A 25,543-nucleotide genomic window follows, 5' to 3' on the forward strand; every position below is an offset into this window, starting at 1 on the left:
AAAAATCTCGCAGTTACGAGCAATTTTCGGAACCCCGTTTACAGAGGCTGTTTAAACAATGGAGGTTATGGTGCTTTCTCGTTTATGAGCGAAAATTCATTGTCAGAAGTAGGATACAAGCATTTCCAGGAAGTTAAATTATTACCAGACCTCGGATCCCATGCGTTTATAGGAAAATTCAGTAAATTCGAAAACGTCAATGTACTGTTTTTAAGCTATTGACTCTCCACTGGTCTTACTACTTATACGAAGCACGTACGTCATGTAATCTTCAAACAATTGTCGCTCGAAAACTAGGAATACTATCGAGACGCATAAATTTGAAAATATAATTTGAACATTTTGGAACATCGTTTCCCTTATCGGAACTCGATAACATACTGCCAAGTATATCGAATTAATTGTTAACTTCACTTTTTCAAAAAACATATTTTGAACATTTGGGACACTTTGATCCGGCGCGACAACGGAACGTCAAAATTATTATAGATAGAAAAAATAACCTTGAGAGCATAAAAGAAAAAGAGAATAAAAGGGTGAATGAGACAGTGACTGGACTGGGAAATACCGTTCGTACGATCGTTCGTCGTTTCGATGTCAAATATAGTTATCGTTGCAAAGTGTTCAACTTGGATTAACTTGGATTTAACTTGGATTTTCGAGCCGAGTCCATTCGTCTCCTTCGCCGCAATTGCCAATTTTCTATCCGACGATAATTAATCTTGTTATGCGGGGCCGGCACGCACGCGACCGTTCGCCTACCCGGAATTGGTCTAATTCTCCAATTGCATAAATTAGCCGAGCAGCTTTGAGCAATTAGGAGCGTTTGGCGTGTGCTGCAAATTATAGGCGCTTCCTAATCCACACTCTATTGTCTTGCGCCCGTCTCGGATACAACTTACAGAGGGTGGCAGGTCGCCGTTAGGATGATGTACGATTCATTCGGGTTCGTCGAAGCCATCCTTACGCTTCAAAGAAGTAATCGCTCTCGTTCAATGCCTTCCCGCCGCGCCGCCCACCCCACCCCCACCCCCTCTCCGCCAGCCAGAAAAAGCGACTTACTTGCAAAAAACACTCGACGAGCATTATCATTTCGGAAAATTAATGGATCGCCGTGAATGACGCAAAGGATGACTATTAGTAACGCTCCGGGACACGGTCGGGCGACATTTTACTTCCGTGTAACCGAGTTCTGGCAAAGGGCGCGGCATCTCTTGCTCGACGTCTTGCAATTCGCGCGATACAAGTTGCACATCCGAAAGTGAATAACTTTATCGACGAGATCAATGTTGTTCCTTATTCATCGGTAAAGTCAGCCCATCTATTGGGTTGGCAACTAAGTAATTGCCTATTTGTTCAATGAAATAAAAATTTTTTTTTTACTTGGAACGAAGTTTAATCTGTAATGTATTTTCCATCTTGTTCGATGACCTTTTGCCATCTCCCCGACAACTTGAAAATTCCACGCTCGTAGAAAGTCTGATCCTTTTCGGTCAAAAACTGAGTTAAGTGAGATTTTACAGCGTCGTCATCGTTAAAAGTTTTACCACGAAGGGAGTTGTCCAGGGATCGAAATAAGTGGTGATCCGATGGCGCGAGATCAGGACTATATGGTGGGTGTAACATCGATTCCCAACCAATATCCATCAATTTTTGCCGAGTGGACAAAGACGCGTGCGGCCTAGCATTGTCCTGGTGGAAAATGTCACCTTTACGATTGACCAATTCTGGTCGCTTTTCCTTGACCGCTGCATTCAATTTGTCCAGTTGCTAACATTCACGGATAATAAAAAATAATATAATAATAATAATAGTAATAATAATAATAATAGTAATAATAATAATAATAATAATAATAATAATAATAATAATAATAATAATAATAATAATTTTATCATATAACATTTACGGATATCATAAAAATGGGAGTGAGAGACATCTATAACTGAAATCGGCAATTACTTAGTTGCCAACCCAATAGTTTCAGTCGTGGTAGAGCACAATTTTAGAATTAGTACTGTTAGTTTGTTTCTCGGATTTTATAGTACCTTATTTAGTTATTTATCGTACTTAGTTTATTTATCGTACTTCATCTCGTACGATATAAAAATTAGCAAATGAATTGTAAACTACGAGAGCTAAATGGAAGAGTACTTCTTATTTATGCATATACACTTCCGGACGAAAGTTAAGAAACGTGTTACACGGATGCATATTCTTGGTCGCGGTTTAATACGGGACAAAGATTCGTATCGTGTCCACGAAAATATTAATTTTATTATAAACAATGTGTTATACGCTTCACTGTAATATGTATTTTGAATTCGATAAAACACACGTTTGTCAAACTATCGAATTTTACTCAAACGCTGAAGAAAATTATCCAGAAAATTTAAGGTTTTTTTAACTTAGTATTACAACTTAAATAATAAATAAAATAATATCATATAATATCAAATTGCATAAAATCCGCAATCTATGATTACCGAGACAATTTTTCGTCGGTCGCGCGAGTGTCCAAAAATGTTACATAATATTTGGACTATCCGACGTACAGTTGCCCACAAAAGTGTTCGTACACCTTTTAAAACAAGATGGCTATTTTCAAACTGAACTAAGTGACTTTATTTTTTTTTTTAGATGATAGAGGGACTAGTCTACTAGACGATGACTGAAATGCTTTTTTTTTTAAATTTTGCTGCTTTGACAAAAAAAAATAAAATAAAAATCTCCCGTTTTTAATTTTTTCATCAGAGCCTGTAACGAAAATTTAAAAATATCTTTCGTAGATCTCGGTAACTTATATGCATGTTGACAATTTTATCTAAATCACGTTGTTACGAGTTACAACAAATTAAAAATCGCAAAAATCACAGTTTTATCACGATTTCGATTAAAAACTGTAAAAAATCTGTAGTTTTCAAAATCCTTCAACGCCTGTAGCTCGATCCTGGATTAACTGATTTCGATCAAATTTTCAGCAAAAGAAAAATTCGTTTCGAAAAATTTATTGCGTATTAAAAGGTGTACGAACACTTTCGTGGGCCGCAGTACGTGCAAAGAACAGAGAGAAATCAGGAAAACGCGCGATTCACCGGAAACGCGCGAGATAAAATCGCCTACAGCGTCTTAGCGAGCGAAGGTATGAGAAAACAAAATCTACGGTCCGAATACAACGGTAAAGCACCGGAAGATCGCCATAGCCGGTGCTCACGCGACTCCGCCGGCTGGTTCGTACCAAATTCATTTTACCTTTCGCGTTTCACCGGGGGGAAAAAAACGGCGCGGTTCCCAGCGCGTCACGAAGCTCTCCCGGATCTAGAGAAGGGATCTAACGTGCCGCGGGGTCGTCCATCTTCCCGGAGCACCTTATTATGCCCGTCCGAGCGGAGGCGGTGTTCTTATGTCGGTGTTCCCGGGGTATCCCGGGTCAGGAAGCATTAGAAGCTGCCGGGCCCGCACGGTCACGAACAGTCAAAGATCCTGTGGAGCTCTGCTCCGGGGATAAGGCTTGCAAATGGAGGAAAAAAGTGGCCGGCACGATAACGCTCTCTCCTATTCCCCTCCTCCTTCTCCTCCTCCTCATCGGACGGTTTTCATCCAGCTCGCTTTCTTCCATCCCTGCCGATCCCCTGGCAGAGCCGCGCGCCGTTCAACCGGCTCTTCTTCCTATTCCCGTAGTCTGGTCGTCCCGTTCTGCAAGGCCGCTTCGTCACATTAGACCGCCGCGCCGGGCGTTTCCATTTTCATGAAACGTGCGTCGTTGACGGGAACGACGGGCGACGCATTGTGCGGCCGTCGATGGACGAAATTCGAAAAAGTCGCTGCTTCGTATTTGTTCAAAACGGTGTGTACCATGCGTTAAAATGTCTGAATAATCGTAATTAGCAACGGAACGTTCACAAAATTGAAAGCAGGAAATTAATATATTCGTCCTCGGATAGTACATTTTGATACCATAGAAACCTGTCTTGCGAAAAGTTGCGATTTTCCGAATTATTTAACAAAGCACGTAAACATAACCGGTGTTGAAAATTCACGAGAAAATCTTTCGGACAAAAGTTACTCGGTATTCGGCTAACAATAAATTGTGTCGATGAAAATCTACGTGAAAGTATTTATTCGATACAAGATAAAGCAGACAAGAATGTTTTACGAAATCACACAGGGTGTCCCAAAAATGTCTCGCAATCCGGAAATGGCGGGTTCCTCGGATCATTTGAAGCAACTTCTTCCTTTACAAAAATGTTCTCCGAGGCACCGTTAACGAGTTATTAACGAAAAACAGCGACCAATAAGAATCGAGTACGGCAAACAGTGACCGATGAGAGGCGAGATCAGCTGCCGCGAGGCGGCCCAGTCAACCAGCGCATGAAGCCCAGTTCCGCTCATTGGCTCGGTCGCCTCGCGCCAGCTGAGCTGGGATTCGACCGCCTCGACCGCTGGCGCCGTTGGCTCGGCCGCCTCGCGCCAGCTGAGCTGGGATTCGACCGCTCGACCGCTGGCGCCCCTCATTGGTCACTGTTTTTCGTTAATAACTCGTTAACGGAGCCTCGGAGAAAATTTTTGTAAAGGAAAAAGTTGCTTCAAATGACCCGAGGAACTCGCCACTTTCGGATTGCGAGACATTTTTGGGACACCCTGTATAATTTCTGTATGCAAATCGATACATATTTGTATTCTCTTCGACAAATTAATTAAGGCATTTTGGTCGAAAATTGATTAGCTTGGAAGTTATGATTTTCGTCCCGGATGCTCGTATAAATGACGCACTGTGTTACGGCCCGCCAACGGCTCGCCGGGTCGAGGCCGAGCGCATAAAGATTGCATCCGCGCGTGCATCGCGCAGCGCGCGTCGCGTCGCTCGGAAGAGCGACCCTGCGAGCCGCTGCGCTGGTTAATCTGCATTATCGCGCTTTCTACTCTTCCACGAACACCTACGCCGCGGTCCGAGCTCTATGAACCGCCGCAGTGCTTTCATTGCGACGCGCAAACTTGCCCGATGGAAAATCCTCGTGATTACATTGTCCGACGCCTATTCTGCGGCAGCCGGGTCCATGGGATTTTTCTACGTCGCGCAGCGGGGTCGGCGAACCCCGAAAACCTGGCAGAAACTCGAAATATGAAAATTCGGGAATCCATGGTTATCCGTCAGTAAGTTATAGTTTAGAATATGCTTTTGTGGAGTCGGTAAATAATAGCGATGTTGGAAGAATATAGATTTTGTGCGGTTCCAACGAAAATGACTGAGTCAAGTATAACAAATTCGTATTATTCATTCATTATTCATCATTGATTAACGATAATGCATTTTTTTAAATAAATTAAAAATAAAGCAAGTAAACGCGTAGACGAAACTTGTCGACACTATGCATTCTGCTAGTGAAACAACTGATCTTTCGAATGTTTCGAACTAGAATCGAATAAGTTATTAATTAATAATTTAGTTTTTTCTATTATCTTTTTTGTCCTAAACAATAGTGTCCCACTCATGATAGCTTTCCCTTAACGGATAAATGAAACGTGCGACGTAAATTAAAATAATTTTTAATAAATTGACATAATAGATTGTGAATCGAATTAAAATAATTTAAACTAATTTTTAGGATATTTGTTAACACCATGCCGTCCGGTGGCACCGTGGCTGGTGCCATGCAAAAATTATCTGTTGTATGTCGGTGGTACCACTTTGGTGCCATTTTAAAAAACTGAAACAACATTTGAACTATATTTCTTGGGTGCTAAAAGGCAGCAAACTAACTATAACATTGTGTTTATTTAACTAAGAATTAAGTACGAAAATTCTTGGATGACTTATCTTCATCTTAGGAATTTATATTACCGCCATCTTCGACATTTTTTTTAAATCTAAAATTTCCAAGCTATTATGCCGGCGTCAAACAAACGAATCATATCTAAGAGCTGCGGACGGCATAGTGTTAAGATAATTTTCAAGATATTTTTATTCAGAAATGTTTGTGTGTGTGTGCGTGCGTGCGTGCGTGCGTGCGTGTGTGTGTGTGTGTGTGTGCGTGTGTGTGTGTGTGTGTGTGTGTGTGTGTGTGTGTGTGTGTGTGTGTGTGTGTGTGTGTGTGTGACACACCGAATTCCTGTCTCAAACAATCGAATGACTTTTTAATCGTCGAAATAGTCTCGACTGTTTTGGATTCGCGTTCTTCCGTTCGAATCACGGCGAATCGGATCGCAGTTTACAATCGCAGTCGAGCGGATCATTGTGCCGGTGTTCCGCGAAAACAGAGGGCACCGCGTTATTTACCAGATCCGCGACTGATCTATCGTTACCTTGGTTGAGTGTGTTTGCTATGTTTATTCAGGGACCGTCCGAGCTTGAGATGACACTCGACACGATTTCGATAAAGGAATAGAAAAGAAGCCGGAGCCCCCGGAGACATTTTCGAGGGGCTACGTGCTCCCTACGGTCGTGCGCAATCGATACTTGCAGCTCGTTGCATTCGAAAGACGTACACATAGTTACGTACTTACACGGACCGGAGGCAGAGCTCTTTTATTTACATACATTCTGGAGTCCCTTATTCGACGGCAAGTGAACTCGAATGATTCGGCGGCGACCGATATACATGGAACGCCGCTCCTTCCAGCTTTTGTTTCCTCTACCTTGCGATTTAATACGCGCGACCGAATCACTCAGAATTAATGTAGCATGTATTTGCCGATGTTATTCGGGGAACAACTAAAAAGTTTTTAATAATTTCTCATTCCCGAATAACGGCAAGGAAATTAGTCGTCGTCGTTCATGAATAAGAAATAAATTTCATTTATTCGTCGTGCGCGAATGAGAAATAAATTTTATTTATTCGACGTTCACGAACGAGAAATAAATTTTATTTATTCGTCGTTCGCGCACGAATGAGAAATAAATTTAATAGTCGTTTTTTTTTAGTTGTTCAGGAATAAGAAATAAATTTAATTTATGTGCTCTTTACGAACAAGAAATAAAATCTCAATTTATTCGTCGTTCACACACGAATAAGAAATACATCTAATTTATTCGTTGTTCTTCTATTCGTTATTTAAAATTTTCGAATAAATGGTTAACCTGTATATTTTTGAGGATATTGGTAAATGTAGTACATAAAAATTATTAACCGTTTTAAATACTTTTTGGATGTAGATATATATTTGTACAATGAACGAAGGTTACCGTGCAAATATTAAATAACTAGAGTAATGAATAACTAGAGTAATGAAAAACTAGAGTAGTGAATAACTAGAATAATGAATAACTAGAATAATGAATAACTAGAATAACGAATAACTGGAATAATGAATAATTAGGATACTGAATAACTAGAGTAATGAAAAACTAGAGTAGTGAATAACTAGAATAATGAATAACTAGAATAACGAATAACTAGAATAATGAATAATTAGGATAATGAATAACTAGAATAATGAATAACTAAAATAATGAATAACTAGAGTAACGAATAACTACAATAATGAAAAGCTCGAATAATGAATAACTCGAACAATGAATAACTAGAATAATGAATAACTAGAATAATGAATAACTAGAGTAACGAATAACTAGAATAATGAATAACTCAAACAATAAATAATTAGAATGATGAATAACTCAAACAATAAATAATTAGAATGATGAATAACTCAAACAATAAATAATTAGAATGATGAATAACTAAAATAACGAATAATTAGAATGATGAATAACTAGAATACCTAGAATAATGAATAACTAGAGTAATGAATAACTAGAGTAATGAATAACTAGAATAATGAATAACTACAGTAACGAATAACTAGAATAATGAATAACTCGAACAATAAATTATTAGAATGATGAATAACTCAAACAATAAATAATTAGAATGATGAATAACTAGAATAACGAATAATTAGAATAACGAATAATTAGAATAACGAATAACTAGAATAACGAATAACTAAAAAGATAAATAACCGACTTACGATTAATGATTTATTTGTTACTTTCACTGGGACACAATTTTATTCGAATAATTGCCAACACCGGTTTCTGTCAGAGTTACCGATGCGACCGAAACTGTGGTCCACAGATAAACTTTATTCCCGATTAGTATTCAGTTTGTACAAACAGAACAGAATGGAAATTAAATTACAATAAATTCTCCTTAATCGACGCTCAGATTGTACACAAAAATGGACAATTTGGCAAGAGGAGATACGATTATTCGAGCCTTGACAATCGGTAACTATAAAAACGAGCCCTAAGTCTCGAACAACCGTATCTCTCCTTTTCCCAAATTGTCCATTTTCGTGCGCAATCCGCGAGCGTCAATTAGGGTTAAATTCACTGTACATACTTAGCCGTCGCGAGGCTGCGCGATCGCAGAAACTCCGCGCGGCATTATTTAGACGGCAACGAATCATAGACACGCGGGTCAGAATGGCAGGAGAAAACGATATTTCCCGGGTGGGCTAACAAACCAACGCGCGACGGCAGTGCTGCGCGAACAAAGCGCATTAGTCTCCTGGAGGGACAGGCCAGAAAAAGGGCGGACATTAATAGCGACAAGCGGATTGACAAAAAGCGACGTGTATCGAGGAATCGAAGTCGACTGACGGGCAAAAACGCGAAACGGCGGAACGTGATACGGCAAGAGCCGGTGAAAGACGCGACGGCGTCGTCGGTGACAGGGCAGGATCGAAGGTCCGCGCGGAAGGGGGACGACGATACGACGTTTTCTTCGGCGTCGGCGAGGAGTCGCGCGCGAGTTCCGGAAGCGGGACGAGAACGCGAGCGAGGAACGCCGCGTGTCGACCCGTCGCGACATTATAACGGGCCGCACGTTTTCGGGCTGAAAGGAGCTGAAAGCCCTCACGGAGATGCGCTTTTTCGTCAGGAATCCTTCCGTCTTCCAGCCGGGAAAAGCTCGCCCGTCCTGCGATCCTGGACCTAATAGACGCTCGCGATTTCGGCCGAGAAACGTCGCAATAGATCGGCACAGCTTTATTCGAAATAATAATTTAGGTCAGCTGGCAATGTTTGTTTTTTTCAAACAATAATTTTAGTAGCACGAGAGTAATACGGTCGTAATGGTTCTGCTTCGCAATCATTTTTTATATTTAACACTAAACCAATCGACCTGTAATGACGATTTAGCGTGCATTGACTCACGAGAGTGAAAAGATAGAATTCATTTGGATTTTGTAAAGTTTTAATTATGAGGCTTGTTTCAATAATATAATTTGTTCAATCATTTCCCACGAAGAAGTCTCCAAATTTCGTGGTATCGTAAAATAAAAAATAGGTCATTTTGACCGTGGTAGGTTTAGTGTTAACACGAAAACTACGAAAGCAGCCAAAATGACTGGTTTCTGATTCTTTCTTTCACAATTCTCGACACCATAAAAATGATTTTGTTACAACATTTTTATTCGAACTTCTTCGTTCCAGCAAATATTACAGTAAAAATCGTAAGAAGTTTAAATCAATCTAATCTTGTTACTGTGTTATAAAACAGTGTACATTAGTCGCGATAATTCCAGTGTTAATCCCTTGCGGTACTTTAACGAGTCTAACTCTCTTAATGGAGATTTATAGTAAGAACCTGTTAAGTATGAATATTATTCCGCTCTTTTAAATTAGAACGAAATTCTGTTGTTTTTTTCACGTTGTTGGAAACGTTGGAAAAGATTGCAGATTTTTGTGCAAAGTAAAAATTGTTCACCTCGATTGCAACAAACTAAAGTAATATAAAAGTTTGCCGTATTTCTTAACAGGTTCGATAGGTTGAAAATAATGTAGAAGCAATTTTAAAGTCTCTCAAGCTTTCATCAAATTTGCATTTTTAACGAAATTAGCATTTTTAATAGAGTTTGCATTTTTAATCATATTTGCATGTTTAATTAAAATTGCACTCCTGTTACGTTTCCGAAAAAGGAATCGCACGACAACGAAACCGCACGCCTTTTGAAGCTGAAACTCTCTGCTTTCGCGGACCATTATTCACTTTTTTATCAAAATTTTTTCCAGGACGTGGCGCGGCAGAAACCGAAAAAAACTTCGAAAAATTTTTCACCGAACTCGATTTAGGATGGATTCGAAGAGCGAAATCTCCCCTTTAAAACGGCAACTTAAAACACGTTATACGATTTTTTCCCGCTGTTTCGTAGCTCGTAGTACAGTAATGTCTCTCTAATTGACGCCCAGATTGACCACAAAAATGGACACTTTGAGAAGAGGAGATGCGATTATTCGAGCCTCGCGGCTCGTTTTCATAGTTGTTCGACAATCGGTAACTATAAAAACGAACCCTAAGTCTCGAATAATCGCATCTCTCCTTTTGCCAAATTGTCCATTTTCGTGCGCAATCCGAGCGTCAATTAGGGTGAATTCACTGTACATACTTAGCCGTCGCGAGGCTGCGCGATCGCAGAAACTCCGTGGCAGGCGAAAACGATATTTCCTGGGTGGGCTAACTTTGGGAAGAGGAGATACGATTATTCGATAAACCTTGCGGTTTATTTTTATAGTTATCAATCGTTCAGAATTATAAAAACGAGCCGTAAGGCTCGAATAATCGTATCTCCTCTTCCCAAATTATCCAATTTAGTGGACAAAATCTGAGCGTCAGTAAGGGAAACATTACTGTAGCCCTTTCATTCGAACATAACGAACATCCGCAAAACGAACCAAGTAAATCGCAGATGAAGTTTTAAGGTGTCGTTGCAAAGGAAAAGCTCCGATCTTCGAACTCGCGCCGAATTTATTCGGGACAAAAATTTGTCGAAGATTCTGGTGCCGCTCGAGTTCCATGCATTTTTGAGAAGATACTAATTTCTAATTTCATCGCTCTGCTCAGCTTTGGCGGAAAATAGCGAGCGCAGTTCGTGCAAGATTCTCGAAATGCGATCTCAAACTCCATTCGCTTGAACGTGGGAAATTTAATGTAGCCAGATTAAGTACGAGATTGCGGCCACGTTATACAGCTAGAATCTAATTGGTGGTTAAATGGTGTATGCAAATCTGCCCTCTCCCTGACCGAGTGTGGAAAAGCTTACGTGGCCGCATTTTTTTAAACGAACGATTCCACGTTGGCGGAACCGAAAGACAATTTCATTAAATTCTTTTTCTGAGTCGCGCGAAGGAAGGTTCGCGGTTCCGCGAAGAAATTCGGAAATTAATCTGGCTCGCGATATCCGGTCAATTTTTGCGACTCCCAGCGGGATAATTGGTTGTTTGGTACGCCGGTTTCGAGACGATAAATCGAAGGTGCGCAAGAACCGAGCAATCGAGAGGTAGCCCGCGATAATCGCGCGAGTGTGTAAAGAATTACGAGCTGTTGCAGGCTCGAGGCGGCCCCCTAATTGTGAGAGAAAAACTAGACGCCCGATAAATCGCGACCTCTCGACCTCTGCGCCCCCTTCGCACCCCATCGCGACCCTGTTCACCCTCCGCCATAAGCCGCACGGCCGCGGAACAGGCGCATTTTTTACAGGGATCGCTTTTTATCATCCTCCCGAGCACTTTAATATACGATCGCGCGATTTAAATTAATGAATTCTTTAACGTGACCGAGCCAAGGCGAGGGCGGGCATTCGTTTCTCGCCGTGAAGCTATACACGATCGTTCGATAGTAATTAATATCCGTTCGCGTGAAATTCTATTAGACGGCCAATTTAATGCCGTATCGGTCGAATACGCGGCGGAACTTAAGAAACCGAACGCGTTTCCGTTGCTAATTGATTCCACTTTACCCGATGCGACAAAACCTGCGGTAATCGTTTGCGAGTCAATATCGCAATAAATCGCTGCACAATCTTGAATGTCGTAACAGTAATCAATTCAACACTGATATTTATTCTTCTTTGCTCGAAGATTCTAGCAAGCCGAGGTGGCTCGCAGTAATTCGCGCCGCGTTTAATCCCTTCGCTCTCTCTCTCTCTCTCTCTCTCTCTCTCTTTCTCTTCCTCTCTTTCCTTCTATCTCTCTCTCTTTTTCTCTTCCTCTCTTTCCTTCTATCTCTCTCTCTTTTTCTCTTTCTCTCTTTCCTTCTTTCTCTCTCTCTCTCTCTCTCTCTCTCTTCCTCTTTCTTTCTTTCCTTCTTTCTCTCTTTCTCTCTCTCTTTTTCTCTTTTCCTCTTTCTCTCTTTCCCTCTTTCTCTCTTTCTTTCTCTCTCTCCCCCCTCTCTCTTCCTGTCTGACGTGTTACCTGTGACTTTATACACACAGTGTCGGTGTCACGCAAAACATGTCGATGGGAGCGAAGCGGTTAACGAAGAAATCACGTTCCAAAATAAATGTTATGTCATCAAATTTATTTATATTTAAATAATTGCGAATATAGTAACCGCGGCGTGAGTTACGAGACTCACGTTTATGCGCAAAAATGCACATTCTGTCATACAGAATGAAAATACTGCGAGTCAAAAAACTATTATTCTGGTTTCAGAGCAGAAATGTAAAATTCATTTTATTGATATAATCTTCTAAACACAATTTTATAAATTTCGAGTGCGAAGGGTTAAAAATATACGACCCCAATTGTTGATCTTTTTCTTAATTCGTTGAATTCACCGAATGGGCAATGGAAAGCTAGCTTTTACGATCGTATCGAAATCGTTGTAGCATTTTTTGGGGCAGCATGATCGTCGAGGGAAGCAAATGTTAGTTTTTACTCCGATCTCTCGATCGTCTCGGTTCGCGGTTACTCTTTGGTGGAAAATCCTTTTCGGTCGAAACACCGAGGGAACATCAATCTTCTTCGGAGCCATAAACAGCAGCGCTCTCGAGCGGCGCTCTTCGAAAAACGTGCAAATTATTATAAAAACTCACCGTTGAGCACGTGCACCGCGATGGTGGTGTTGACTTTTCCGGGCACCACGCAGCTGTAATTCCCTGCATGTCGCGGACTGGCCCTCTCGACGATCAGAGTGCTGACGATCACGAGGACCTCTTTGCCGACTGAAACCTCGGTCGTCCTGTTCTCGCTGCAATAGAAAAACCGTGCTGCAAATTGTATCGAAAATATACCAATTTATAACAGCTGTTTCCATTCTTGGGTTACGGCAATGTTTAAGTTCGAGTTTCATATTATTTTTACTAGTGTTTAGGGCTGCATGAATCTATAGGAAAGCAAAGGATTGACAAAAGCAGGTAGACGAAATGATTGTAGGTGTTTCGAGGATAAGAGGTGAATCTATTTTACAACGAGCAAGGCTGGTAATATACGCTGAATTTTCGCAAGTGAAGTCGCGATAATGAAGAAGAATCTCATCGTTATCGAACGTATCGTATTAGGCTAGATTAGACTAGATTAGGAGATCGCGCCTGTGGTCGACGCCTATTTATACCGGGGACCATCGGTTACAGGAAGGAGTAAAGAGTGGAATTTTGAAAAGGTCAAGACCAGGGAGGAACAGTGCGACAATTAGGGCAATGCCTTGACAGACGTTACTGCTGGGGGTGTAAGGAAAATAGGTAACGGATTTTAGATTACGATATAAAGGATCGATGGTCCCTGCGTTCGTTGCGTCGCGGATCGTCAACATTTGACGTCACATCTGTTTACACTTTGGGTTCGTTCCCCCGAATCGTCGCGGCGAACTTTAACAGCCGAGCTCGGAGGTATACAAAAACAAAGTGACGCGCGAGGTTTTTGCGCGCTCGCGGCTGGCCACGCATCGCCCGATTCTCGCATTCTACTTTATAATTTCATTATTTGAGCGGATCTTGAACAACTGAAAATTAAAAGGTTGAGGTTTTTTTGTGGGATCAACTTCGTTAGTAGATTTAAACACTTTTTGGAATCGTTCGTTATCGACAAGTGCAATTGGAAATGGAACATCGGAGCCGCTATATCGAAACTTCGTTTCCGGAAACTGAAGCATTTTTTGTTTCGAGAAAAAAGAGAGATGTTTTTGGCGTGCCGAATGTAATTTTCAGAAACTTGGGCAAGAGGAGTTACCATGTTTATGCAATTTTTTAGAGGAATGGTCCGAAAGTATTACTAGAGTATGCTTAAAAATGGGGGAAAATGATAAATATCTGCGGTGTTAGCTATTTTCTGGTATCCGGAGAAGGCGAACATAAATAATTCAAAAGAAGTTGGACCTTTTGGAGAGAATTTAAGAAGTTGCTGTTCAGAATTTAATGAATTTAATTTTCTATTATTTCACTTAACAGTTTGTTCTAATAAAGCAATAAATAAAAGACATTGCATAATAAGCCTAACCATAATTTGTGTTATCTTTACAGTAAAAATGAATGGTAAAAATTTTCATTTGAATTTGAATTTTATGGTCAAAATATTTTCCATAAAAGTCCAAAAAAGACTACACATTGTTATGTATTTTTCTTACGATTTTTATTTATTTTACGTCTAAAAACAAACTAAAGTAAACAGTTACATACTAATATTTATTCTTAGCAACTTTATGATCTTGTAAGAGTTAACTGAGGAGGGCGGCGTAGTGGTTTTAATGAAGAACATTCAAAAACCGTTGAAATTAGAAGAACAACGTGGGAGGTATTTACCTAACGTCGTCGGTGAGCGTTTCATCCCCTCTGGTCCAAATAACGGTCTCCTTCAGAGATTCAAGGACGTCCCTAACCTCGCACCTGAGCTTGAGAGCACTCCCGGCCTTTAGGTGCCTTTCTTTAGGCACTACCCGCCCGGAATCGTCGGTTATTGTCAACTCTGGCGCTGTAATGAAAAATAATACCGTTATAATACCCTCGCCCCCATGCGGTGATTCTCTGCGAACATATATACGGTGGTATGTATAATTATAGACTCGAAGAAACTTTGACGTTCTTCCTGATGTTTAAATGATATGATATTCGAATGTTTCTATTTTGCTATTACTTCTAATATAGAAACATTCAAATATGATGTACTGTTAAATTTTCGTTTAAATATCACTAAAACCGTGAAAGTTACTCCGTGCCTATAATTATTCGCATCATTTTTAAAATGGTGTGTCTAAAAATTGCGTAAAAATTTGGAGGAATATTGTCAAGTATGTTCTTCTCGACAAACCAAAGTAATATAAAAATTTGTTTGATTTCTTAATGCCAAGCCTGTCGTGCCCTAAATGTTGCTAACGTCCGTAACTTTATAACGACGAAGAGACCGAATTTATTTACGGTATTCGTAGTTTTTATTGCAATCTCTGCTCGGTTCATTAAATTCGCCGAACGATATTCTACGAAAGAGTCATTCCAATTGCGGCAACGTTCGAATAAAAAATGTGTCGAATACGTTCTTCGAGCACGCTTTAAATGTTTGCGATAGGGACAGAAACTCGGCAAGAGAGAAAGCTCGGCCGCGATTGCACGGCGAACCGCAGTCGCCAGAAATGCATTTCCCTCGGCAGATTATTATTATTCCGTGTTCCGCAAGTTGGCGTGTTTTATAGATAACGAGGAATCTTCCAAAAACGTTTCAACCCCGTCGTTTAACTCGTTAAACCACCGCCGTCACACGGGGAATCTTCATCCGGCCAGATAAGAGCGTAATTACGGGAATTCACATTCAATTGCACCTCGACAAATGCATTTATAACTAACAGTCGTAAAACGAGGAGCCGCTCGAAACTTCGACCGACTAATTTACATCGTATAATTAAACCATCTCGCGGGATCCTCCGTGGAAGTGTCCCACTAACGAGGACGATCGACGACCAGGAAGAAATCGGATTAGTATCGAAACCCCTGCGCATCGCGTTCCGCCCCTCCGCCCTTACACCGCCCCGTATGCATTATATTAACCCTCGGCGCGCAACGCCGCCTCGCTCGATTTCACGCGGAAACCAACGTTTCATCTCTAATTACGCTCTTTTGCCGTGTAACTTTCTAAATCGACCACGGAGACGCGCGCGCGACCTTAATTACGGGGACAGACAGGCGACGAACATTCGGAGGTCTCTCTCCGTTCTATCGGGCTGTTGCAAATGCAATTTCGTGTTTTTTCCTAAGCTGTATCTACTTGGAACAAGTAGAAACCGTTTCTGCGACAACAGACGGTACATTAATTTCTTTTTCCGAAATTCATAGACCTCTTTTTCGTTGTACTACGAATTCGAAAACAATAGACTTAATTTTCGTTCTTTTTTATTTAGAGCAATTTTAACCTGTCTTCAGATTATTTCGCATTGATAACAGACTTGTGTTTGATCGTATTAGATTATATTCGCATATAATTCGACTGCGCAGATTTGCAACGAAATGTACGAACGTTGTAATTGACATTGTCGAGGTTATATTTCCATCTTGTTCTTTCAATAAGGAAATTTTTACACAACGGAAGAACTTTTTCTACTAGTTCGAATTTTAATGAGACAATATGTAGGGTGAGTCATTCAACTCTTCCGCCTTAGTTTCTTGTGTAAACTGCATGTTCCGCAAAAAAATGTTTCGGTCGAAGGTTATACGGCACAAAGAGAAGCGTGCAGGGCGACGATGAATTTTTTGATCTTTTTCTTTTTTCTAGAACACGTAGTTAGCAAGAAAAATTGAGGTGAGACGGTTAAACGATTCGCTCAGTGTAGGAAAAATGGTAATCGTAAAAGGGACAAAATGAAAATGAACAAGTGAAAAGAAAATAAAGCTGGTACGATCAAAGTGTCGGAGATCGTATCGATCTCTTCGTACTGTTTCCGCGTCAAATAATTGTTCACAACGCGACCGTCGCAGCGTGTAAGAGTGAATAACCTCTGCGTGGAGCGGGTGGAAGTCGGGCCCGGAAACCGACAAATTATTGAAACTCCGGTGTCTTCCGGAAAGGGCGAGGCGCTCGGTGACAAATGGGGCACAGATAGCAGCGTATCGGTACGTGATCGCCCATACAAATTACAGTTGCGGAAAGAATGGAGCCCGAAACGAGCCAGCAGTCGAAGACTCCTTTCCGGTGGAGAAAGAGGCCAAGAATCGCCGAGGAACGAGGGAGAAGCATGAAGAGACGACCGAGAGAATCGGCACGGAGATTCCGTGACTGGGAACACAAACGCCTCGGAACAGTTAAACATCGCGGCGTCCCCTCAAGTTCGACGAGGCTCTACTTTAGTTAGGATTTAGCGAAGCCCGAATCTGTGTGTGTCCTCTATACGTGCTACCGTCGAACGGAAACAGGAGTCCAGCAGATTTGTCGAAAATCGAGGAATATAGAAATTGAAAATATCTCAGAGCTGTTCAGAATGCGATATTGTTCCCTTTTGTCGCATAATTTAACGCGGTGAACCTATTTTCGAGAAATCTGTTCCAGACAACGACATTCGTTTCATTTAAATGAATAAATGATAACAAGTAGAAAAAAGAACAACGTGTAAAAAATGATAACAAGAAGAAATAATAATAAAAAGCTTTTGCAATCTCTTTGAAAAGTGTACCTGTGGCTTCTATACTATAGAATTAAGTTGCAACGAAATGACTGTTTTAGATTTTTTTTTTAAATTTTATCATTAGCATTTATTTATTCACACAACTTAACCGGTTAGTTAATTTTCCAAAAATATTTAATTATATCCGGATTTAAATGAACTCCTGGGAATATAGACTGTATCCGAAAGCACAAAGTGCTGTTGGAAGCGTTCCAGTGGCCTTTCCGGCAAGCAAATGTTGTCGCGAGATAAACAAAATCAGTCGAAATTAACGCAACATCGTTGAAAACGCCGCGCACGTTTGCCCGCGTTCCGAGAAATGTATACACAAAGATCCGGGGCGAAAGAAAGCCGCCGAGATAATTGGGAAACTAAGGCCGGGTATCGCAGTTAGAGCTCTTCAAATAATGAATAGTCCTTGGCCGGGTGTTTTTTGTGTTTGAAAAACGCGGAAGAGCTTTCACGGGATCGCGCGAAAAGACCGCAGCTTTTCCAAGAACCGCTTTGAATCGCTTTCCGACGGACATTCAGGCGGACCCCGGCCCAGACATATTCTCGCGGATTGCTGAAAACGTCGCCTCGACATGGAATTTCAAAGACGCGGTCGTCGCGACGACCGGCTGCAGCAGAGACAAAGGGTCACGCGCGCAAACTCAAATTTTATTCCGCCGGTGGTGGCCGGCGCCGTTTCCACCGGCTTCAGCCGCGGCTTTTTCAGAATTTCCAGACACGGGCCACGGACCCGGATTACCGTGCGGCCACGCGTACGTCTGTATGTTCGTACGTCGGGTTAATAAAATTTCTATGCCGGCGTTCTCGTCGTCCGCGGCCATAATCTGAGCCCTGAAATTTCTGGCCAACCGAGCGTCATCGTATCTCAGACCGGGACGCCGTTTCCTGCCGTCACGGGGCCACGGTGTCTCTTTTTCCCAACATGTGCGCCATAAGATGAGAGAGTTCATGTTGCTTTTACCCGAAATTGGGAATTGTCTCTCCGGAGCCTGACGTTTAAGTTGCACGATGAAATCGTCGAGATTGCGCTCTCTTCTCATTGAAAATCGTGCTGCGAGGTACGAAACGAGAAACCATTGTTCTTCGGGGATCTCAAGTGTACGGGTGAAGATAAATGAAAGAATTAATTGATCGGTGGAAGAAAAATGTTCGATTTTTCACACTTTTTTGACAATGATGCGAGTGTTCCGAGATTCTAAAGTCTACCGATAATATTCCATACAGTGCAGAGTTGTGCAGAATTTTATTTGGATTACGGATAAGAGATGAACACTAACGTATAAAATTGTATTCGATACTATAATATTTTATTCGAATAAAGAATCATTCGAATTATTCAAATCTCAAATTATTCGAATAAAGAATCATTCGAATTATTCAAATAAAAAGTTATTCGAATAAAGAATTATTCGAATTATTCGAATCAAAAATTGTTCGAACAAAGAATCATTCAAATTATTGAAATCAAAAATTATTCGAATAAAGAATCAGTCGATTATTGAAATCAAAAATTATTCGAATAAAGAATCATTCGAATTATTCAAATAAAAAATTATTCGAATAAATAGTTATTCGAATTATTCAAATAAAAAATTATTCGAACAAAGAATCATTCGAATTGTCCAAATAAAAAATTATTTGAACAAAGTATTATTCGAATTATTCGAATCAAAAATTATTTGAATAAAGAACGAATCGAATAAATGATTATTTTAATAAAGAATCATTCGAATTATCCAAATAAAAAATTATTTGAACAAAGAATTATTCGAATTATTCGAATCAAAAATTATTCGAATAAAGAACGAATCGAATAAATGATTATTTTAATAAAGAAAATCATTCGAATAAAATATTCAACTAAAAGGAGCTCATTCGGATAATTATCTTAGATAAATATTTCTTCGAAAGAATTCGAAGACTGCCCAACTCGGATGCACCGTTCATGCCGTGAACTCGTTTCTCTATTCCTCGATTAGTGGACAGACGATAAAAGATTGCGAAAGGATTCGGAGTATCTGGGCAGAAGCGAATGGGATATCCGACGGAGAGCGGTCCTAAATTAATTTAAGCAGTTAGTCGAAGGACCGGCGTGTCTCTTAAGTAGAATAAATTGGTGTCCCGTCAGGCGGTTGCTAATTGAATGCATCTGTCACTAGTCAGACGGCGTGACAAGTAGAATGGCCCGGTGTTGGTCAGACACTTCGGTTAGTGAAATAGGACTGTCCTCCTGCAAGATGTATGCCCGTCTTACCGGGGACTCATCGATTATCAGACGATTCCGTTAATAGAATATGCAAAACCAAATACCTGTCAAGTGGATTAGCCTGACCTGTTGTCGGACAAAACTTGCGCGGTAACTAGACGGTGTTCGTAACAAACTTCGGGCGCTAATAATTCATATCGTTGCCCTCCGGCTCATCTATCGCGTAGCAGGAGATAACAATTGTTAAGTAGATCGGGCCAGTGTGTGGTCAGACGGAGTGGCTTGTAACTTTATACATCGCATGCAACTTTGAAGAATCATGGCTGCGCCGGGTCTGGTTGTTATCTTCTCCCGTTACCGAGACACCGCCGACGCGCGCGGAACCTTTGAAACAATATTTTGTAAGTAGATTAGACCGGTAAACGATCAGGCGACGTTACGTTACGTAACTTGGTAAATTGCGTGAAAGTTTGAAGGATCGTAATTAATATCGTTGTTCCTATCTCTGCCTATTACCGACCTGGAGATGATAATATGCACCGCCGAGGACTTTCTAAGTAGATTAAGTCGGTGTATGATCCGCCACCAGGCGCGCCTTGCTAAATTAAAACGGACACCGAGGCGCGCTAATTAATTTCATTCTTCTTATCAACACCTATTGTCGAAATTCCCTGCGAAACATCATCCTGCGTACCGAGACATAGCGCGCGCGCGCGCGATATATATTCGTCGCGCTATTGAAATTCGCGAGAAATTCATTTCGAGAGTAACGACAAGCTTTCTCGAAACTCGCGTCATTTCGCGAAGTAGAATATGTACTTTCTCTCTTCGATTCTTTAGTTGTTTATTCATGCTCTAAGCCAGATTATATCAATTGTCATTAGGATACATACTGTCAACGAATATATTAACACGTTCCGTGCCGAGCTTTTTTTACTCGAATCTTCACACTTTGATATTTTACTAAAACTTGATGTATTACGTGCAATTATTAATTCTCGTACACATAACAACGTAACAAAAACTTATCAACGCCCATTCTTGCGGTGGAAATTGATTCTTCGGTTCTAAATTTCTTGTAAACAATTTGTTCAGTTCACTAAGTAAACATGCAAGCGTGTACCATCGATGGTACACGTGGCACGGAACGTGTTAACCCTTTGCACTCGAACGGTGACACAGGGGCACCGTTGAAAATGTTATACCACGTTCCAAGATAATTTTAATATCGTCAGAGTTTAAATTAAGAATATTATTAATAGTGTAACCGTTGTGTACGAATCGCAACACTCGATTTCATATGCATAAAATGCGCTTTGTCGCATAAAATGGAATTACTATTAAGTCCGAAAAAGTGTTCCAGATTTACGATTAGAATGCTTCCGAGCGCAAAGGGTTATATTTATTTCTCCTTCCTGAACAACAACTTAAATTCCTTTTTTCATTCGCGAATCACGGATAACTTAATCAACGTAACATTCGCGAATAACGAGTAATCAAACTCATTCGTTATTATTCCCTCCATTGTTCCGAATAAAAATGTGTCCAACGCTGCTTTCGCGTTTCCATTGTCCCTTTTTCCGCAGAATATTCGAAAGGAATCGTCCGGCCAACATCATCGTTGACTAATCGTCGCAATCTCGGAGATATTGTTCCAGAAAGTTTCGTAGTTCGAGCATAGATCGACGACGCTATCGATTCGTTCCGCGTGAAAATTCGCGATCTAATAATTACGAACCGCGGCTTCGAGGAAACAGCGTGGACAGCGGAGGCTCTCTGCCGATTGGAGCGTCGGGCTCGGCAGTTGGACGTTGCACAATTATTTATCCGCCCCGATCAATCGGGAAGCGAGCATCATACACGGCCTCGCGTGGCGTGATGAATTGCCGGGGCCCGTCTGTTTAAAGCGATCCATCTGTGTACCTTATGATGCCGGGACAACGGGCGCGGTTGACTTTTTTCCTCTCTCCTCTCCCCCCGCTCCCTCCCCGGCCCCTCTTTCATCGGGACGTTTGCTCGCGGAAAACCTACATCCTAGATACCGTGATTCCCGTCACGCGATACGAGAGCTTTCAGATTTAACCGATCTATCGGCGTTACAGGCTTTCCGTTTCGAGTGGCTGACAGCCGGATCAATCGTGTCCCGGCTTTCGCGGCGGAATGTTCGACGGACCGATACACGATCGATCGGTTCTGCTGATTTTTCCAGTCCCTTGTGCCTTCTCCCTCTCTCTCTCTCTCTCTTTTTCACTCTTTCTCACTCTCTCTCTCTCTCTCTCTATTTCTCCCTATTTCTCGCTCTCTGGCGTTTTCTCTTTCGACAGCGAGCGTTTACGTTTCGAGAACGGCGCCGCTTGTCCCGCGGAATCTGTCGCTTTCAATATTCCTTAGTAATATACCGCTGCATATAAATCGAAAACTTAAAGGGAGCCGGCGTAAATATTGTAAAAGATTGATCGCGGCCCGTCGCGGGGCGGACGCGGGTCCCAGCGGGCTTCGATAAATCGGAGCCGCGTCCGGGCTTTTTAATTCGCGATTCCGAACACCGTCCTGTGACTGATAGCGGTATTAAGAGGCTCCGAGTGAATTGGCTCCGGCGAAGTCCGCCGTCGCGGCTTTGCTCTGTCATCGTCGCCTGTATCGGCGACATTAATCAGCCCCTGCCGTGCTGCCGTCACGATACAACCGATACGCGCCGACTTCTTTCGTGACCGCCCACGGCGCGGCCGTCAATGGGGCAAAATCGGTCGCTGCTTCGGAATTGCGTGTACGATGTGTTAAAACGGCCGAATAATCGTTTCATCGAATTAGAACGGAAAAGTAAAGTTGTACGACGTCGATTACATATTCAACGCTCTCGCGTGTCCCGGACACTAATGGAATTAGGAAGATAAGATAATAGATTAGCGTGTAAAGAGTCATTTCTAAATCCGAGCAAATAATTCCGTCGCCCTTCGTTTTACATCGCAAGCAGCCCCGGGAGATTTGTTCATCGAATTTGTGGAAATAACGTTTCCAAGTCGAATGTTCTTAAGAATTTGATCTACCTCGAGTCCTTTAAAAAAAAATCGCTGAAAACGGTAAAACATCCAACGGCTACCATCTGCACGATTAACACGTTCGTCGCCCAGCGCAATTCGGTCGAGTTTCTCGCGGGGCCCGAATCCGACTGATGGAGCACCGAAACGTAAACAGAGCGATAAATTTTTTAAAATAAATAATTTTAAATAAATTTAACCTTGACGTAACCTGAACGTCAAGAAGCGGAAAAAAATGTGGAAAAAACTAGGACCTATTGTTCGAATTGTCCAAAATCACCTGAAATGTGTTTAGAATGTTTCAACGCACACCGTACGACATGGTATAATGTAACGTGTTATACTAAATATAAATTAGTAAAAGGTATAGTATAATATTTTTAGTATTTTTAAGTTGTATATTCTATATATTTATATTCCAGTGCTTATTGCATTTTATTCCTTTTAAAATCCAACCGAAAGTCCTATAAATTGAATAAGAAGAGCGTCACTCATATTTGGGTGACGGGGCCCCCACGGAAGCATACCCGTCACCCAGATCTGGGTGACGCGCGCGGCGACGAACGTGTTAAGTAAAACAATAATTCTTGATTATCCGAGGAGTGGAAAATTTGTTCGGTCGCCGTTCTTCGTCTTTGTGCATAAGAAAACGCGACTTAAAAAATTGTTGAGAAACCGTTTAAGAAATCTGAAATACGGTTTCGTTATAAGATGGAATATTTTCGGGTCGCGTGAGCGCGTTCGTGGGAGTAAAACAGCGGGAACGGCAGCGGTTACTTAGAATATTGGCGGATCAGGCTGAAGAGGAGCGGACGGACCTCGATCGACGAGCGGACTACGGTAAATTGAATTCGACGCGACGAGCCAGCGGGTATCGCTCGAAATTTCTTCGGACAGATCATTTTTTAAGCTGCTTTCGGGCCAATGAACGGGCGCAGGATGAAGAGGGATGCGCATCCAGCCGGCTGGTTTCCCAGGAGGACATCAGGAGCGGAAGAAGGCAAGTATTATTTAAATTGGATTCCGTGATTCCGTATGGCGCGGTTTCCACGCTGCCTGGCCTGATCTTCGACTTCTCCCCGGCATCCTCGCCGCGAATTGATTCCGGCGCTGAAATATTAAGCCGCTTCGATTTCGTGCAATCGACGGATGTATATGTATATATATATTGGGTTGACAATTAAGTAATTGCCAATTTCAGTTATAGATGTCTCTCACTCCCATTTTTATGATATCCGTAAATGTTATATTATAAAATTATTATTATTATTATTATTATTATGTTATTTTTTATTATCCGTGAATGTTAGCAACTGGACAAATTGAATACAGCGGTCAAGGAAAAGCGACCAGAATTGGTCAATCGTAAAGGTGTCACTTTCCACCAGGACAATGCTAGGCCGCACACGTCTTTGTCCACTCGGCAAAAATTGATGGATATTGCTTGGGAATTGATGTTACACCCACCATATAGCCCCGATCTCGCGCCATCGGATTACCACTTATTTCGATCCCTGGACAACTCCCTTCGTGGTAAAACTTTTAGCGATGATGACGTTGTAAAATCTCACTTAACTCAGTTTTTGGCCGAAAAGGATCAGACTTTCTACGAGCGTGGAATTTTCAAGTTGTCAGAGAGATGGCAAAAGGTCATCGAACAAAATGGAAAATACATTACAGATTAAACTTCGTTCCAAGTAAAAAAATTTTGTATTTCATTGAACAAATCGGCAATTACTTAGTTGCCAACCCAATATATATAAAGGGTGTCAATTGTAGAGTGTCACTTTTAAGTTTCCAGCCATTTCAATTTTTTATACTGGATTGCCGTATATTATTTGGCATTTGACACTGCCTGTTTATTATTAAAAATCATTAACTGTCCATCGAACGTGCAAAAATTTGAAGAAAGTGGTTCACTTGCAGATTAAGTTAGTAAACAACATCAGTTATAAAACTCATGTTGTAAGAATGTATATTATCGTAATAATGTAATAATTAATGTAATTATTATAATATGATAATAATATATATTATATAATATATAATATTTTTATATATATTGTATATTTATTATATATAAGAAATACCCTTTTATATATGTATCGTATATATCTGCAAGTGAATCATTTTCTTCAAATTTTTGCACGTTCGATAGATTTATATATGAATATATATATTTTATATGTATACATATGTGTGGATGCATACATGTATATGTATGCTGTACGTTCGCGATCGTATATTCGGTGCGTCCGCCGATTCCGCTGTGTCCACATTTACCGAGTTCAAAGTTAATCGCCGAGGCCGGACGATCGTGTGAATTCACACTTGTCGAGGGCTGGGCGCGGAGAAGTGGAATTTCAACGAGGCTTTATTTGCTTTCTGGATTTTCCGTATGGATCGCGCGAGTTTTTATTTCACCTTAAGGGCGAAACAAAAGCCGAAAATCAATGAAGTGTACCGTGAGCACACTCCGGGCGCTCCGTTCCGATTTTTTTTCCCCCCGGCTTCTATACTTCGCTCGTTTCGCTTCATTTGTACCGTTGCGCGATCGAGCGAGAACTTTTAACTAGCTCGTGTAACTCGACACGTGGAAAAGTAAATACGCGGTTCTCCGTTTCCCTAAATCAAGAGACCGGAACGATCGTGCGAGGTATAGGTGAAATTTAGAACAGCGAGAAGAATGTTGGGAAACGAGAATGTTGATCCATCAACTTCGGCTCGTTCGAATCGATAAGAAAGACACGAAATCGCATTCGACGCGGATCATTTTTATTTTGCGCGAGGACCCACGACGGATATACCGATGGCTCTTGAAATAAAAAAAAACCCGTATTTCTGATCTAGTAATGTCTCTAACGTGGTATGGGGACGACAAGTCGGACGCGCAATTTATACCCGAATCGCGTTATCCGTCGATT

At 41.3% G+C, this 25,543-nt stretch overlaps 1 protein-coding gene across 1 annotated transcript in view; it reads right to left on the reverse strand.

Annotated features, from left to right (window-relative positions):
- Window positions 1-25,543, reverse strand: part of LOC117221719 (uncharacterized) — a 576,963-nt gene that overhangs the window by 55,800 nt on the left and 495,620 nt on the right. Inside the window, exons 9-10 of the mRNA XM_076523447.1 lie at window positions 14,521-14,689; window positions 12,820-12,974 (exon numbers count right to left, since the gene is read on the reverse strand). Of these exons, the coding sequence (XP_076379562.1) occupies window positions 12,820-12,974; window positions 14,521-14,689 (324 nt within the window). The remainder of the gene's footprint in view (window positions 1-12,819; window positions 12,975-14,520; window positions 14,690-25,543) is intronic.

Source organism: Megalopta genalis, chromosome 7 (genome assembly GCF_051020955.1).
Source record: "Megalopta genalis isolate 19385.01 chromosome 7, iyMegGena1_principal, whole genome shotgun sequence".
Lineage (NCBI taxonomy): Eukaryota > Metazoa > Arthropoda > Insecta > Hymenoptera > Halictidae > Megalopta > Megalopta genalis.